Source organism: Vulpes lagopus, chromosome 13 (genome assembly GCF_018345385.1).
Source record: "Vulpes lagopus strain Blue_001 chromosome 13, ASM1834538v1, whole genome shotgun sequence".
Lineage (NCBI taxonomy): Eukaryota > Metazoa > Chordata > Mammalia > Carnivora > Canidae > Vulpes > Vulpes lagopus.
This window is the reverse complement of record NC_054836.1, coordinates 47079673-47098052: the sequence shown is the minus strand read 5'-3', so window position 1 is coordinate 47098052 and position 18380 is coordinate 47079673. Positions and strand designations below refer to the sequence as shown.

At 35.9% G+C, this 18380-nt stretch overlaps 2 protein-coding genes across 2 annotated transcripts in view; one reads left to right on the top strand and one right to left on the bottom strand.

Annotated features, from left to right (window-relative positions):
- The window catches only part of HERPUD2 (HERPUD family member 2), a 35113-nt gene that overhangs the window by 11649 nt on the left and 5084 nt on the right, over nucleotides 1-18380 (top strand). The window contains exons 3-5 of the mRNA XM_041727840.1: nucleotides 3186-3299; nucleotides 5419-5573; nucleotides 18100-18222. Coding sequence (XP_041583774.1) covers nucleotides 3186-3299; nucleotides 5419-5573; nucleotides 18100-18222 — 392 coding nt within the window. The remainder of the gene's footprint in view (nucleotides 1-3185; nucleotides 3300-5418; nucleotides 5574-18099; nucleotides 18223-18380) is intronic.
- LOC121474743 (60S ribosomal protein L7-like) lies at nucleotides 13625-14471 on the bottom strand. The gene has a single exon (XM_041727841.1). The coding sequence runs from the start codon at nucleotides 14454-14456 to the stop codon at nucleotides 13719-13721; it is 738 nt and encodes a 245-aa protein (XP_041583775.1). The 5' UTR covers nucleotides 14457-14471; the 3' UTR covers nucleotides 13625-13718.

Below are 18380 nucleotides of genomic sequence, written 5' to 3'. Positions count from 1 at the left end.
CATGAACTAGAAAATAACATAATAATAGATTCTAATTAGTTTAGGTAATAGTTTTGTATAGCTATCTGATGGCTAAATATGAAATAGGATTATGTGTACTGGTATTTGACATCTTGTATCAGAAAGCAGTATTGATTGATCAGTAGAGCAGGAGTAGGGCGTTCAAGTAGTAGTGAAGGATTTACACTAATAATCTTCTCTCTCTTAAATCCCCTTTTGACCAAACTACATGATGTTTTAATACAAGTTGCTTGAGTTAGGAGTTTAATTTCAGGACAGGAAATGAATGGAAGTCCAATTGGTTGATCAGTTGGCGACCTTTGAATGTTGGTGCTTAGAGCTAAAATATATTTCTTTTTTTAAAAAATATACTTCAATGTAGTTTTTTGAGAATCAGCTGGAATGTTAGTTATTTTAAGGGCAGCTTTTAGCTCATGTTCATTTGTGGAATTATACTCCTAGAGCTTCCCTGCATTTGAGATGTTACTTTTTGTTTGTGAATGTAGCAGAATCAAATACATAGCTTTTATGTTTCACCTTAACTCTTTGACTTAACTCTTAATGTTCTTTTGGATATCTCTAATCTGATTTAGAAGATCTATATCCTCTCCTCTATGTTTATGATCACCTGTGGGAAACTTTAAAAAAAATCTTATACTGGTATATTTCTTCTGTTTAGATAGTTGAAATTTTAGCTTTGCCAGTGTGACTTCTTGTTATTATTTTCATTTTAATCAGGTAGTTTTAGGTTGCCAAAGTGGTATAACAGCCTCTTTTCCCTAGCCCCCTCAAAAATAGTGGTATTGCAGCAGATTTCCCCTCCCCCCCCTTTTAGACAGACTTGATTTTTTTTAAGGAAGCCCTTAAGCCCAATATGGGGCTTGAATTCATGACCCCAAGATCCAGAGTCATATGCTTTACCTACTGAGCCAGCCAGGTGCCCTGATAGACTGGAATTTTTGGAGCAGTTTTAGGTTCATAGCACAATTGAACAGAAGGTATAGAGATTTCCCATATATTTTCCATATACCTCCTGCCTCTACACATGCCTAGGCTACCCCACTAACAAAATTCCACATCAGAGTGTATACTTGTTACAGTCGGCATCGTACGCAGAATACTACACTAATGCAGCATTATCATCAAAAGTCCACAGTTTACATTAGGGTTCACTCTTGGTGTGGTACAATTTATGGGTTTTTGCAAATGTGTAATGACATGTATCCAGCCTTATAATATCCTGAAGAATAGTTTCACTACCCTAGAAATCCTTTGGGTTCCACCTGTTCACCTTTCCCCGTGTTTATACTTGAAAACATTTCTGCTCTATGCTCTTTGAAATATACATTTATTTATTATTTTAATCCAAGGATGGCTAGACTATGCATGTGAATACTTTTTATTTTTATTATTATTTTTTTTATAATACATTTATTTTTTATTGGTGTTCAATTTACCAACATACAGAATAACACCCAGTGCTCATCCCGTCAAGTGCCCCCCTCAGTGCCCGTCACCCATTCACCCCCACCCCCCGCCCTCCTCCCCTTCCACCACCCCTAGTTCGTTTCCCAGAGTTAGGAGTCTTTATGTTCTGTCTCCCTTTCTGATATTTCCCACACATTTCTTCTCCCTTCCCTTATATTCCTTTAAAAGACTTTAGCTTTCAGAAATGATTTCTGACAAGAACAGTTAAAATAAAAGTGCTTCAGTTAAAGGACTGTTGTGTCCCTTATTTAAAACATTTTGAACAATATGTTTATATTTTGAATAGACCTTTAAAGCATTTTTGTTAAAGTCAGTGTACCCTTTTACTTTTTTTCAGGTAGATGCTGCCATTAGCTTTACCTTTTTAGTTAGTTATAAATTGTTTTGTAGAAACATTCCCAAAGGTGAATGAGAACTAGTTAATTATGATTAATATGACCTTTGAAACTAGGTTTCTAAGGATACACATCTTATCCTTGGATGCTTTTTAGTATTCTGTATTCTGAAGCTAAGAGGATATTAAATCAGATGTGCTTTCTACCTCCCTTGATAGACATAGTTCATGTCATGCTGTCTCTGGGAATGCCTTTCCCCTAGCATTCTAATGCGATTAACTCCTTTCTCCAAATTTCTCAAGCAATTGTAATTTTTGCTTCTCTGTTTTGTGCAAAAGACTTTATCTATTCTCTAATTGTGTTTAAATGTGCTATTCTGAACTTTTAATAAATGAGCCTCTTTAGGCGAGGGGCTGACTCTGACCCTTTTTTTGGATTTACCTCAGAGTTAAGCACAATTCTGGGTTTATGGGAGGCAGTTGATAAATTCTTAGTTTCTGGTAGCTTTATTTCTTTCTCACAACTGGGCATCTTTGTTTTCTTACTGTCCCCTTTTCTTTATCATTCTGTTTTCTTTCCTTACTTTCTTTAAAAGTTGCTGAGGCATCCTTTATTCTACTCTGCCCTCTTTTATTTTCTCTCCTTTCTCCATCTTCCATACTAGCTTTATGCCTGACTATAAATAAACTCATGAAATCGCTAAGCTTAAATGCCAATCTTAATCCTTACTGGAATATTTTTCTTCAGTCTTTGTTGTAGGTTTATGGAAACACATGGAATATGTACTGAATGTAGTCAAACATACACTTTAATTGTACGTGTATAATTGTTATAGGTAAAACTAGTTTTTGAATTAAAAAAAAACTATACATCACCTTGTTAAAGGCAAATGAGAGTAGTTGCAGTTGAGTTTATTATGGCTGTAGTCTCAAGTAATGGAAATATTTTCACTACTTGAAGTTTGTAGGCCTAAACTTCAATGTGACTATTAGTTTTGATATTAAGATGCTAGATGTCTTTATGTTGAAGTAATAGATTGCATTGATACAACTACACAGCCCTGCTTGCTTCAAGACTCTTTGATATACAAAGTAATTATTTTTTCATATAGTAGGTACTGAGTATTTAGACGATTTTCTAAGCATGGGGAATATGTTGAATTCAGAAGGGCCCCAAATACTAAAAAGGTAAATGTACCTTCACATGGCAAGAATTTATTGTATAAAATGGCTATGCTAGAAAGGAACTTAAAATTTGAGCTAAATATTTAGCTGAAATATTTACCAACTTACCAACTTACCAACTTTTTGAACTATACATTTTCCAGTACTACCCTTTAAATGTAATCTTCTTTAATTTTAGCAAGATGAGTATCATATGGTTCATCTAGTATGTACTTCTCGGACTCCTCCCAGTTCTCCAAAATCCAGCACCACTAGAGAAAGTCTTGAAGCACTGGCGTCCAGCAGCAATTCTGTGAGTTGTTTTGGGAGGAGTAAATGTTAAAGTTTTCTGATTATCCTATTAAGTGAAAACAATTGGAGCTTGTGGGTTGTGAGATTGTGTTTTGAACAACTTGAGTTAGGCTGTTTAAACTTTGTTTTTAGAGAACCAGTGCATAGTGTTGTCCCTGGAAGCTTGTTCCCCATGAGTTTTTTGCTGTAAGGATGGAAGATCCAATATTCAGTAGTTTAATTACTAAAATACCCAGGAAACAGACTGATGATAGGGTTACATAATTTAAAATCCAGGGACAGTAAAGTTTCAAAAATATTAAAAGTACTCGATATACTGTGTTTTATTCAAGGTGATTTAAATTATTTAAATTTGGAGTATGCTAGATCTTCCTGAAGTAGATTACTTGGTCAAGAAGTTTGTTTTTTCAAATGACCAGATTTGGGCATACATTTCAACTTCAGGAGGAAAAATTACTTAACCTACTCAGTTCTTTCAAACTTGAGTATTCATTTTTTCCTTCTTATTTTTCCATCAATACATACCTAAAATTGTTTTGGGAATATTTTAAATAGTTGAACTTTTCAACTTAGATATACTCTGTAAGTTTTAAAGACAAATTCTTTATGTTAAATTGTTTTTGATTTCTCATTAAGGTTTTATATGACACCTTTGGTGGTGAGAGAAAAGGATTGGATGAGTGGAAGGTTGCTTTAAACCTCTTGGGCAAGGAACTTACTTAAATACTGCCAAATATACTTTCCTTCTTGTGAAGAATCTAGCGAAAACTTTAGGGAGGAGATGGATGGCAGAGGTGATAACTAATTGAAGGATCTTTCAAGTAGTTACTAGTTAACTGCTTCTTTAAGAATTAGATCCTTTAGTTACTATGTTTAATTAGTACGGCCTTAGTGGTATGTTCTAGCAGTAGCTATGGGAATTTAGCTTTTGTTAAACTGAAGTATAGTTTGTCAGTAAACCCAAGGGTCTTTCTATGTTTCCTTACCTTTCATAAGAAGGGAGAAAATATTGGCATTGGCACAGAGTTCAGGAGATGGTCTTTGGACACAGTTGTGTTGCTTCAGTTTTTGTTAAGAAAGACCTCTTCTGACTTGTCTCATGGTTTCTCAGCCATGATTTCATGTCGTTAGTATATATATATTCAGTTTTTTCAAGCTGTGTTAATGAAAATATGAAAAATATCAAGGGAAAATTAAGTTGAATTCCCCTTCATTTTTTATGGCAGAGAAATTTCAGTGGGATTTGAGACTGTCTTAAAAATCTAGTCATGCAAGAGTTATCTAACATTAAGGTCAAAAGAAATTAGTTCTAGCAAAATTAGACTGTGCTGCCAAATGGCTATGCCTTTCTTCTGTTAATTTTCTTTTTAAATGAATACCATTTTATGCCGGTCAACTTAATGAGATCTTGACAAAAAAGAGGCCTTTACCAGTTTGTGTCCCTAAGGATTAGATTTCTCAGTCTGATTAGGTAGACACCTACTTGGTGTCTACTTTATGCAGACTAATCTTTAAAGAAAGCTTTGTTAGTTTTGCAAAAAGACCAGTGTCCTTGGGACCTTTTATATGGCAGGATTTAGGAAGATAGACATACAAAAAGACATCCAGTCAATAGGAAGGCAGTACAGGTAAAATCTGAATCTAAAGAAGTTGGAAGGATGTTAAAATTATATTGTGTCCAGCTATTTAAAGTGGGATAACTGTAATTTATATCAAATGTAATTATGATTTAAATTTACGTAAAACATGTGATGAACTATTTTCATACAGCAACGAATTGGGGTGATCTTCAAGGGGTTATATTACTTAAAGTTATTGAATCTGTGAGTTAATGACATCATCGGAACATGAGAATTTTTTTTTTTTTTTGGAACATGAGAATTTTAAGATCTTGATTGGTATCTTGTTCATACCCGCATTTGTTGGTTTTCTGAGCTCTTAATCTCATCAGAATTAAAATATCAGCCTATTACACTGGGCACAAGATCCAGATCAGTATATTTCTAAGATTCACTTTTCGCAGAGGGATCTCATAAATGCATTTTAAACAATGTGTCTCTAATCTCATGATTGCGATGAATTAAGTCTCCTAGAAGAAATAATTACATTTTTGTTTGTAGAGTTCAGATCAGTCAGGATCAACAACTCCATCATCCAGTCAAGAAACTTTGTCTTTAGCTGCCAGTTCTTCCTCAGAGGGATTGAGGCAACGTACCCTTCCACAAGCACAAACCGACCCAGCACAGAGTCATCAGTTCCCATATGTAATGCAAGGGTGAGTGAAACCATAGTTTTGGGCATCTTAAAAATCTGTTACTCTTGACTTTCATGGGGGCCCTCCACAGTAATCAAAGTACATTAGAAATTTATTCATATTCTTCCTTATACATTTTAAGGGTTAGGGGATTAATCTTTTGAAAGCTGGCCGTACATCAGAATCGACTAGGGCAGTGCTTTTTGGTGTTTAATGCTTGTGCTAATCACCTGGGGATCTTGTTAAGCTGCAAGTCTGATTTAGCAGGTCTGATGGGCCTGAAGTTCTGCATTTCCCACAAGCTCCCAGTTGATGCTGATGCTTCTGATGCTTTGACCGTGCATTGAATAGCAAGGATCTAGGTGACTAAAAAAATTCTTTTTTACTCAGTTTCACTATCAATCTACTCAAATTAGCCTTTGGGAAGAAGAGTGAGTGAATGTGTTCTTGGAAGACTGTAAGACCGAGTGATCTGTTTTTAAAAAGTTCCACAGGTGTTTCTGATCAGCCAGGCTTGGTGACAGCGGAGGTAGGGTAAAACTGTGATATATTATAAAGATATGGTAACCATTGCATGTTATCTAGAGTCTTTGTTAGGGGACTTTACTCAAGAAACTTGCTATGGCTACGTTATATTTAGCAATTATAGCAGGCCTCTTGGATTAGGCAGTTCTAGGGGGAAATGCAGCCAACAGCCACAGCATTCTTCAGACACCTCAAAGAGTAGGATCCTGGAGAAACGGTTTGGACCTGCCTTATGTAAACCAGGGTATTTAACTGGGGTCCTATTTTTGTTACTTTTGAAGTAAAGGAAACATGAGTAACAGGTAGTGAGATCGTTTTGTATTGCATATCATGTTATGGTCTTGCAGGGTGTGTGGCAGTGCTCCAAGTCTATGTTGTGCTAGAAATAAGGAAATGGCTAGGACCTCAGAATGGTAGTGTAAGTGACATAATCAAGGAGTAGCTGTTGACTGCCATGTTACACAGGGTAGAATAAACATTCAGGTTCTTTTTACTCAGAACTTTAGACATAATTCAATTCTTTTTCTTTTATATTGAATTATATTGATATATTTGATATAAAATATTTGATATAAAAATATCAGAAATATTTGATATAAAACGTTATGTAAACTTAAGGTGTACACTAAAACTCAATTCTTAATGCTGAAAAACAAAACTGAGTATATAGCAAAATAGAAGAAGACTCGTTGTCTCCTATTTCTTGAATGTGAAGCTTTTTCTCTAAAAGTAAATTTTTAGGTAAGATTGCTGGTAGGTTTTTATGAAGCACCTATGAAACTGTTTTGGTTTTTAGAAAACGATTACTCTAAGCCAAAACATAGGTATTTGTAAAAAGTAACGTTCACAGGATTTATGTTATGGAATGGTAGCTTAAGATATATATATATTTTTTAAAGTATTTTTTTTTATTTTTTATTTATTTATGATAGAGAGAGAGAGAGAGAGAGAGGCAGAGACACAGGCAGAGGGAGAAGCAGGCTCCACGCACCGGGAGCCCGATGTGGGATTCGATCCCGGGTCTCCAGGATCGCGCCCCGGGCCAAAGGCAGGCGCTAAACCGCTGCGCCACCCAGGGATCCCCAGTATTTTTTATCTTATGACAGTAATTCATTTCCTCTCGCTTTTTGCAGAGTAAGACATTTTTAGTTCCTCTCAATTTATATAGTGATTTTACTTATTTGGTAGTAGTGCTGAAAAAATGGGAGTATTATGCCTATAATAAATCTGGAAGAATTTATAATGATAAGTTAATAATGACAATAAGATTTTTAACTCCTCATACTTATAGTGAATATATTTTATAATAAAACAAAGCTTATAAGTTGCAGGTCTTCAGAATAAGACCATAGATATCTTGGGAAAAGGTAAATAATTTTTCTAATAATTTCCATTGAGGAAGTCAACAGAAGATGAAAGCATTCAGCTCTTAGGAATGTATTAAACAAACAGATCAGAAAAATTTGAATTAGTGTCTATTTTGTCAAATGCTAAGTATTAAAATGAAGAACAATAAAATCTTTAAAGAAATGATAGCTTTACTTAGGGAATCTATTACTAGATGAATAATGTTTGTTTTTAAGTCAGGGAGGCAGTATATCTTGGGGGTGTACAGACTCTGGAGCTAGCTTACCTTGCTTTGGGTCTATCTACTGACTAGCTTGGGCAAGTCTTTTCCCCACTTTGCTTCAGTTTGCTCATTATCTGGAGAGAACAGTACTTATCATACAGGATTCTAGTACTTATCATACAGGATTCTAGTGTGGATTAAAAGAGTACATGTATGTAAGGTGTGTATGTTAGCAATTACTTGCAAATTCATTCATACTTAATAAGTGAATGTTGGACATTCATTCAGCAGACAGATTTGAATATATGAATGCCAGTACTAGGTGCTGGAAAATAAGTATATTTGGGAAGAGCACTTTGTGATATACAAAGCAATTTACTGAGAGTTAATATTCAGTTCAATAAGGAATATAATTTAACTTAATCTTATAGTTATAATTTTTTACTAATGAAGACTTTAAATTCATCTTTAAGTAGATTTTGTTTAACATAGGCTTTAGCCTTAAATATGCAAGAGCAATAATTTAGTAAGCTTGATGAACTCACCAACAGAATTCCTTTTTCAAAATTCAGTATAGCTTACATTTAACTAGTCACATATTTTTTACCACGTAGGTGAGTCTTCTCAGTCTTTAGTGAGCTTATTAAAATTGCCAAATCCTGGTCCCTTCTCCCTGGAATTTTTTTTTTAATAAATCATTTAAAAAATTTTTTTTAAATTTTTATTTATTTATGATAGTCACACAGATAGAGAGAAAGGCAGAGACATAGGCAGAGGGAGAAGCAGGCTCCATGCACTGGGAGCCCGACGTGGGATTCGATCCCGGGTCTCCAGAATCGCGCCCTGGGCCAAAGGCAGGCGCCAAACCGCTGTGCCACCCAGGGATCTCCTCCCTGGAATTTTGAATCACCAAGTTTGGGGTTGTGCTCAGGAATTTGCCAACTTAATACTCTGGGAATGTCACTTTGAGAAATCGTAATACAAGTGATTATTGCCATATCTAAGTCTTGAGGAAATATGAGAAGACCAATAAGCAGAACATGTACATCACCACGTTGGCTGTGCATTTATAATGTCATTTATAAATCCTGACTGACTGTTTTGGACTCAAGTCTATTGTGCTGTCACATTTATTTAGTTTAACTCCAAAAATCGCTGGTTTATAGAATAGAATACCCACTGTTTTGTGTACCAGCTTTTCCCCCTGAAATATTAACAGCTTTGTTTTATAATTAACAAAACCGAAAACTTACTCATTGTACCCTTCCATATTGTTTGAGTTTTTTTAAAAGTAAAAATGGCTGGGGCATCTCTGTGGCTCAGTTGGTTAAGCATCTGACTCTTGATTTTGGCTCAGGTCATGATCTCAGGGTTGTGAGATCAAGCTCTGCATTGGACTCTGTGCTGGGCCTGGAGCCTGCTTAAGATTCTTTCTCTCCCTCTGCCTGCCCCCTCCCAAAAAAGTAAAAATTGCTTATAGCTCACCATCTAGAGATAACTATTGCTAATGTTTTTGTAATATCCTTTCACTTTTCTAAGTAAACTTTTTAAATAAAAAATCATACTATTATATTTCATAAGCCTTTCTTAAAAACATAGTTTAGCCAGGACATATTTCCAATTCAAATATAAATCTACCACATTTAAAGTCTTGAGACAGGGCAGCCTGGATGGTTCAGTGGTTTAGTGCTGCCTTCGGCCCAGGGTGTGACCCTGGAGACCCAGGATCAAGTCCCACGTCGGGCTCCCTGCATGGAGCCTGCTTCTCCCTCTGCCTGTGTCTCTGCCTCTCTCTCTCTCTCTCTGTGTCTCTCATGAATAAATAAGTAAAAATCTTAAAAAAAAAAGTTTTGAGACATGTAGCACTCTGCGTGAATTCTTATATTCACACCAATATCTTTTAGACTTTTGTTCAACATTTATTTAAGGTGATTTAGCTCTGGAGTAGAGTTGGGGGTGGGGATAAAGAATGGGGATAGAGATCATTAGAGGCAGTTCCCAAAAAGCCAAATAAAAGCCCTTCAGCTAGCCAGGAAACTCAGAGATTGAGTAGTAGTATTTGAACATGAACATGCTTACAAGGTCCTTAATCCCTCTCCTACCACCTCAAACAGCTGATGGAAATACTCCTTCCACAGGAGGAGAAGAGATACAAAGAGTACAAGTTTCTCCAGTTGTTCATGTTCCAGGAATGCCTTAGTTGAACATCCTACTTGGCTACCCCTTAGTCATCTTCTGTACCCACTTCTTGTTTGAAACAGCCTTTGCTCAGCACTTTGCTAATCATATTCTTATTCTTATTAGGCACCGCCCAATTCAAAGACTGTTCTTTCCAGGGAGACTACTTTGCACCCAGAACATCTTATCTTCCCAGGTTTATCTCTGTCTGTCTCAGCATCTGGTGTCCGTTTCTTTAAAAAAGTCTATGATATTTCATTATGTGGATGTCAATTTGCTCTACTGATGAAGAATGTCTTTTGTTGGTTTTACTGCATAATGACCTCAAAATCCCAGTGGCTTACCACAATATACTTCTTTTTTCTTGTTCATGAGTCTTGGTAGTCACTCGGGACAGCTCTGCTCTAGGCTGTAGGTTGAGTTCTGGTCTGTTTCATGTTTCTCATTCTCTGGACTAGACACCTTCTCCTTATGACAAATGACAGGAATACAAGAGGGGATGCTAACCCCTGAGCACATTTAAAACCTCTGCATGTATCACATTCACTAACATTCCATTAGCTAAAACAAATCCCTTGGCCATGGTCAGTAGCACTGAGGTATTGCCAAGTTACCAGTGGTGTGCTGGTAAATGCTTTACCAACTGGCTTTTCCAGGGGGGCAGGAATAAAGCTTATTTGTAGCATTTGCTGATTTCAAGATACCTAGGGTTGGCTCACAAAATTCCTGAACGTGAGCAGCTAGCTTTGTGAGTCAATATCAGCTGGAATAAGTGAATTTGCCACTGTATGCCAGACAGTATGCATGTATAATCCTGTTATAGAACAGTGAAGAGCTGGGGCAATATTCTATCATAAATGTTTGAGTTGTTTAGTTTCTTCCCACTAAACCTCACTGCAATAAATATTCTTAAATACTTACATATTAGCAGTTATTCTTTTAGGATAAGTTGTAAGAGGAGAATTCTTGGGTCAAAGTGTATCTTAACACTTTTCACACTCTTAAGACTATTGCAAAATTGCAGTAAAGTTGTACTAGTTTGTTCTTCCAATAATAGTTGTTAGAGTCTGATACCCCATGTGCTTGCCAGTGCGATAAATTAGAATGTTCCTATTTTAATTTGAGTCCTGATAAAGAGACATTCTTTTTGTTTTATGAAATCCTTGTTTTTTAGTGTGTTGCTATTTTCCAAAATTCTTATGTGACAGCTCTTTAAAAGAATATTAATAATACTTCTAAAGCACTAAGCAAAAGTTAGGCATTGTGTTAAGCACTTATATATGCTATGTAATTCAGTGCTATACATTGACTTTTATATCCACTCTAGTCCAGGTACTATTTTCTCCCATTTTATAGATAAGAAGGAGGCGTAAAGGCCATGTAGCTTGCCTAAGTTCACAGAAGTGGTCAGCAGCAGAACTAGAATTAAAATCCATATCTGACTTAAAAGTCTGTGTTCTTAATGGTCTTGGGGAAGTGACTCCCTATTTTGTCTATTATTTGTTTTAGTAGGTTGTTTTAGTAGGTTGCTGTTTGTATTTTGACTTCATTTATAATGGTTTTTGTCTCCCTTCCAGCCTCCCATTTAAAACTGTTTTCTAAAACAAACAAACAAACAAACAAAAAAAACTGTTTTCTAGTCAGATCTGCTGGTCAGATTTTAAGTATTGGCAAACTGAGTAAGCAGATCTGTTTCTATGAGGACCTTGTGACTTTCTTCAGTAAAAATTTACCTTACAGTTTGCTATATGCTGGGCATTGAAGACAGGAAAATGAATTATGCACTTGCCCTCAAGGGAAGTAGGTCAGATAGCACATCAGCAGATGGTTATCTGTTTGTCTATCAGAGTCTTGAAAAAAGTTCTGCAGGAACCTGGAGAGGGAAGTGACTGACTGTCTCTGCTTGGAGGGATGGGGAGGGCTTCGTACATGGTAATGTTTGAGCTGATTTTAAGGGAAGTTCAGCAGGTAGAACAAAGCCTTCTTGAGAGTGGAGAAGCTTGAGAAGGCATATTCTGGGAGCGAGGTGGGGATTCCATGCAGTTGCTGCATCTTATGGAGTGGTAAAGGAAGGGGGCTGACTTCACAGGGTTTATTTTAAAGAATCTGTTCCTGATTTTTGAAGTTTCCAGTTCCTTTTATCTTCTCTCCTTTGTACTTCTTAACTTTAGAAAGCGTACTAATGAGTATCTTTTGGTATAGCTTTCAAGTATATGTTTGTGAATGGTAGTCTTTCAGGTTCTTGGTTTTTGTCATGGTCTCTGTTGTACTCAACCATTTCCATGTCCTATGAATCTCCTTCACCCCCTTTTTCCATTGTTTAGCGTTTATTGAATAGTATTAACTGGTATAGTCTGTGTCAGGGGAAAAAAAAAGCTGTCAGAACCTGTGCCATCATATGATTTCCTGCCACCGGTATGTAACAGCTGACTTTCCCAAGGCCAGAGGGAGAGACCAGGTTATCCTCTTACTTTGCTTTCCTTGCATAAAGAATATGACATTTTATTTGGAGACAAACATATTTCACATTCTAAATAGTTATATTTTCCCCATGTTTCTGCTACTTTATTTGGCTCTTTGTAAAAAAAAAGGACTACTTAATTATTTTGAATTATAAAAGTAATATATGTATACTAAGAGTTTTTTGGGAAAAAGAACAGTAAAGGAAGGGGGAAAAGTACTCCCCTGTCTAATCATCTGAAGACAACTATTTGTTAACATGTAGTGTTTCCTTTTTTTTGCAAATGGTTTTCTTTAATATAGTTGTAATTTTTACTGTGTTAACATTACACTTCATTTAATGTTGAAAATTAAATGAAACTTACAAGTTTCTAGATAAAATAGTTGCTTATAATCAGCTCTTTATTTCAGAGTTTTCTTGCTATGCATATGTAGTTGTTCAACAGATATTTATTGTGCTAAGCCCTGGAGATACAATAACAGGGTTTAGCACAATGAAACCTATTTCCTTTTCTTAGGAGCACAGAATCTGATCAGAGAGGTAGGAAAGTGAACAGATCATTTCTTTTTTTAGTTATTTTCTAAGAGGTGATACATGCAAATGGAACCATTTTAAAAGTGACCAAAGTATGCAGCAGTTTCATTCTTGTGTGTCCTAGTTATCCATGACAAATACTGTGTGTGTGTGTGTGTGTGTGTGTGTGCATGCGCATATGTGGGTACATGGACGTGTGTATTTAACACAAATAGTAGTGTACATCCTATACACACTGACCTACATTTTGTTATTTCACTAAATGTAGTAACATCGTCCCCTGTTAATACACAAGACCCTGTCTTGTTCTTTATTAAGTGCATAATATTCCATTATATAGATTACTATAATTTTTTTTAAGGATTTATTTATTTATTTATTCATGAAAGACACAGAGAGGCAGAGTCACAGGCAGAGGGAAAAGCAGGCTCCATGCAGGGAGCCTGATGTGGGATTTGATCCTGGGTCTCCAGGATCACGCCCTGGGCTAAAAGGCAGGTGCTAAACTGCTGAGCCACCCAGGCATCCCAGATTACTATAGTTTAATGAATCATTCCCTGCTGACATGTGTATGTGTGTAGGGTAAACAATATTTTTATTGTTATATTATAACAATTATAGTATATTATTATGTTAAAAATATTGTAAGTCAATATTTTTATTCACTGTTTTTAATTTTTAAAAATTTGATTATACTTTTTAAACATTCACCAAGTACAGAAAATATTATAAAGAACTCCCTTTTACCTAACACCCACTTCCTCAATTGTTAAACATGCTTCATCTATTCCCTCTTGTTCCTCTTTTTTTTCTTGGGCTGGAATTTTTTTTTTTTTTTCCATTTGAAAGTAGTCATTTATTAACTGACCAGATTACAAAAATAATCATGGTAGATACCTTAGTTCATCCTTCTAATAAGCCTATTGATCTGGTCTTCCCTGTTGCCAGCATCTCCACCTTCTACAAAATGGGTGGTCTTTTTCTTCATTCCGCCACGTGGAGAAGATAATTTGAAGGGCCATAAAAAGTTGTTGGCTTCTTTGAAACGTTTTCCAACGGTATAGATCTCGTGAATCAGATCCTCCATGCAGATGATGCCATATTTACCAAGAGACTGAGCAATCAATGTGTTATCTGTCAGGGCAATTCGCTTCTTGTTGATCTTGCCATAACCACGCTTGTAGATCAATTCATTCGCTGACTTCAGGTTTGGGTACCCCCATGGTTCCACAATCCTTAGCATGTTAACTGAAGCCTTGTTGAGCTTAACAAAGGTGCCATTGAAGATCTGGCGAAGGCGAAGAAGCTGCAACACCTTTCGAACCTTTGGGCTCACACCATTGATACCTCTGATCCTGATGACAAATGCCAACTTGGGTTCTGCAGGCACGTAGAAGTTGCCGGCTTTTCTCGCCATCCTTGCCATGCGAATCTCAGTTCTGTACATCTGCCTGTATTCCTTGTGGTAGTGCTTAGCCTTTTCATAGATAAGCTTCCTCCTTGCCTTTCGAAGCATCTTTTGGGCAAACTTTTTTCTCAGATGCTTGATCTTCAACTCTGCGAAGTTCCTTCGCTTTTTCTTAAGGGTTTCCAGCACAGCAGGAACCTTCTTCTTCTTCTCTTCTGCACCCTCCATGGTTCCAGCTGGAAAAAGAGGCGGGCTGGAATATTTTAAAGCAAAACCCCTAGATACTCTGTAATTCCATCTGTAAGTACTGGCTGTGTGTAACAGATATGACAGATACGGACTATAAGAAAATCAAAATACTAGTAGAATACTCAAAAATTCTTTTTTTTTTTTTTTAATTTATTTATGATAGTCACACACAGAGAGAGAGAGAAGTAGAGACACAGGCAGAGGGAGAAGCAGGCTCCATGCACCGGGAGCCCGACGTGGGATTCGATCCCAGGTCTCCAAGATCGCGCCCTGGGCCAAAGGCAGGCGCCAAACCGCTGCGCCACCCAGGGATCCCCTCAAAAATTCTTTAATAACATCAAACACTCAATTCATGTTTAGTTTTTCCTGATTATCTCAAATGTCTTTTTATAGTTGTTTTGATTGAGTCCATATTCAGAGAGGTTGACAGATTATGCTTCATAAAGCTCTTCTAATCTCTTACTCCCTCCACCCTTCTTTTTTTTTTTTTTAACAGATTTTAAAAATTTTTAAAATTTTGTAGCTAGGAACAGCTATGTTTTTAACAATGTTACTAATATAAAATATTATTTGGGACGGAGATATGAAATTTTTTTCCATATTTTGTATTTCTTAATTCTCAGAAGTAGAATTATTTGGGCAGTTGGGTAAAAGTGAACATTTTTAAAGTAATTTAATTTGTAAAATTGTTTTTTAAAGCTGTATTCCATTTCATCCTGTTAGTAGTGAAAGAGTTGGGTTTCACTTGTATCCCCTGAGGGCCAATACTGGATATTGGCAGACAAAAAAGAAAATATAGTTTAGTTTGCATTTATTTGGTGTCCTAATGATTATTTCCCTTTCTTTGAATTCTTTATGTAGAAAATATATGAACTATTATTTATTGAAAACATTTTTTCCCAAGCTCTGTCTCTTAATTTTATGTCATCAAATATATGGATTCCTTTTTTTAATGCTTTCTTCTATTGCTTATAAGTTAGGAAAATCTCCTTCCCTCCAAAGGTTTGATAAATAATCAGTTGCAGTTTCTTCTAAGTTTTTTGTGGTTTAACTTTTAATACTTTCATTTTAGTCCATTTAATACTTATTTAAATATTTGGAATGAGATGAAGCTTTATTTATTTATTTTTTTAAGATTTTATTTATTCATGAGAGACACAGAGAGAGAGGCAGAGACAAAGGCAGAGGGAGAAGCAGGCTCCATGTAGGAAGCCCCATGTGGGACTTGATCCCGGGACTCCAGGATCATGCCCTGGGCCGAAGGCACTAAACCACTGAGCCACCCAGGGATCCCCATGAGATGAAGCTTTAAACTCCTTTCTCTTTACCATTAGTTTAGTAATCACTTTTCCCAGTACCAAATAATTCTCTGTTGTGTTGTTTAATGATGCATTCTCTGAAATACATGAAATTCTTATGTAATATGTAATATTGTAATGTAATACATAATATGTAATATGTTTTATATATATTAATAATAACTTAGTAGTTCAGTAACAAATAAATCCTTTATTTCTTGTTTTCTGTAGAGTACCAAGTACATAACATCTTTTCAGCCCAACTGAAAGTTGTAGTATACCAGCTTGGGCCTGGAGTGTATCTTAGCAATTGTATAGTCCAGTAGTTTTTAACTTATTGGAGACTAAGGGAGGAAGCATGTTGGAATCATCTAGGGGAATCATTTTGGAATCATCTAGTTTATTAGGTTTTTTTTTTTTGTAACATTTTTGATAATCAAAAATGTTCTGTGGTTATGGTCTTAACCATAGTAGGGTGAGGTACAAACCTATAGTAGTTTTTTTCTAAATGACTATTGGTGGCTCTTTCTTCCCTTAATTTTTAAAAACAGTGACAAAGCCTGGCTTTCCTATTTCACAATTAAGTCATGGACTTGTGTGAGGTATATTTCTTCCTAGTGGTAGAGATTGGTAGAGCTCTACTTTCAGGGGGTTGGTTTTTTTTGTCTTAGTTGGGAATACTAAGAATATTTAAAGTATATATCTAAATACAGACTTGCATTGTTGCTTATACTTGATTTAGGTGGGTTTCAGATTTCTTATTAGATGGATCAGCTCACTGTTGGAGATGCCAAAATCTTTATACAAGTATTTTATAATAATACTTCTTCGCTCCAGGGGTATGGCTTTTTTTTTTTTTTTTTCCAGATTTGATCACTAATTGATACCTTTTAAAAGGAATAGCTGAGTTAAGTTTCTTTTCCTTTTCTTATATGAGACTTGTTTATCAAGAGTTGGGAGGAACTCTCATGGAGGCTTTTCTGCTTTTTCTGTTCTGCTTTTCTCTTATTTCAGTTTGTTGGAAAGCTTGGGAAGTAGGGGAGGAGGGCTGTATTCAGGAGGTACAAGGACTTTCTGAGGATGCGAGTGCAGTATGGCTCCCAGTAGTCTTCTAAAGATGAGGAAGTTAAGGTAATATGAAGGGGAGTTGGCACCTAACCTTGTCTAAAGAATAGTCTGTTGATAAGTTTTAGCCTCCCAAGCTCTTCCAAGAAATTAGGTTTCTTTTTTAAAAAAATATTTTATTTATTTATTCATGAGAGACACAGAGTGGCAGAGACATAGGGAGAGGGAGAAGCAGGCTCCCCCAGGGGGAGCCTGATGCAGGACTTGATCCCAGGACCCTGGGATCACAACCTGAGCCAAAGGCAGATTCTCAACCACTGAGCCACCTAGGTGCCCGAAATTAGGTTTCTATAATCAGTTATTGCCAATTGTACACTAACAGTCTTTTGCATATCATATTAAAAGTTCATGAATTTGTTAACGATTCTTGTCTCATCTGGTTAGCTTATACCAGCTAAAGATAAAATTCAAGTAATACGAAGAAAAGGAAAGTTAGCACACAGATTCTGCAAATACACACTTTCAAGTTGTATTCAGATTTAGGAATAGGGGACAGTAAAAATAAAAATAGCCAACATTTATTGAGTACAAACTAACAATCCTATGAGGGAGATTCTATTATTAGCCCCATTTTAGAGGTAAGGAAACTGAGGCATAGAGCCCTTAAATATGACCTTACACAAATTTTATTGAGTTAGTAGGCATTTAGCCTGCTTTAAAAATGCACATATAAATATGTTCTGCCAGTCTTGTTTTTTTAACTAAAGAAATATTTTACAGATTTTTATAATGTTTTCTATTTTATAGCTAATATCTGCCATGTTGTTAATATAAATATTACTAACATAAAATATCATTTTGGTAGGTTCCCCATTCCTGAAAACATTTTGTTGTAAAGTTTGTTTTAGGGCTTTTGGTTCTTAAGGAGAATGTACTTAAAATAGAATTAAGAGTATTTTTGGCCTTTCCTGCTGAAATGAGAAGATAGCAAATATTCAGGTTTGCCACACATTTTGTTGGTGTTTGCTTTCTTACTAAGATTGGGCTGAAATGTTAGTTGTTTGATACACCTGGGGACTGAGTCATCTTATATAAGCCATAATATCTTATTTGAAGAATGTTGAAAATAAGTATTTTTCTTTTCAGTATGGTTTAATATATTTTGTCTATGGATGGCTTATACTTAAGAAATGAAAATTCTGAGAAATGCTTTCAACTTCTAGAGCATGGAAAGACATTTCTTTATCTCTTTATTGCAGAAATGTGGACAACCAGCTTCCTGGGCAAGCTATTCCAGCTGGATTCCCAGTGTATCCCGCTTTCAGCCCCCTGCAGATGCTGTGGTGGCAACAGATGTATGCTCATCAGTATTACATGCAATAGTAAGTTATTTGAGTTCATTATTTTTGCTTAGTGTGCTACTTGCTTTCTTTTTCATCCTAGGTAAGTTGACTTGGGACTTCATGTACTGATTCATTTTACTGGTTTTTAAAAATTATGAGAATGAGTTTGCCAGCATTTCAGCAGATACTTTCTTTTA

What these genes read in the sequence shown, in the direction of transcription:
- LOC121474743 (XM_041727841.1), bottom strand. Translation starts at nt 14,456, where the DNA reads ATGGAGGGTGCAGAAGAGAAGAAGAAGAAGGTTCCTGCTGTGCTGGAA.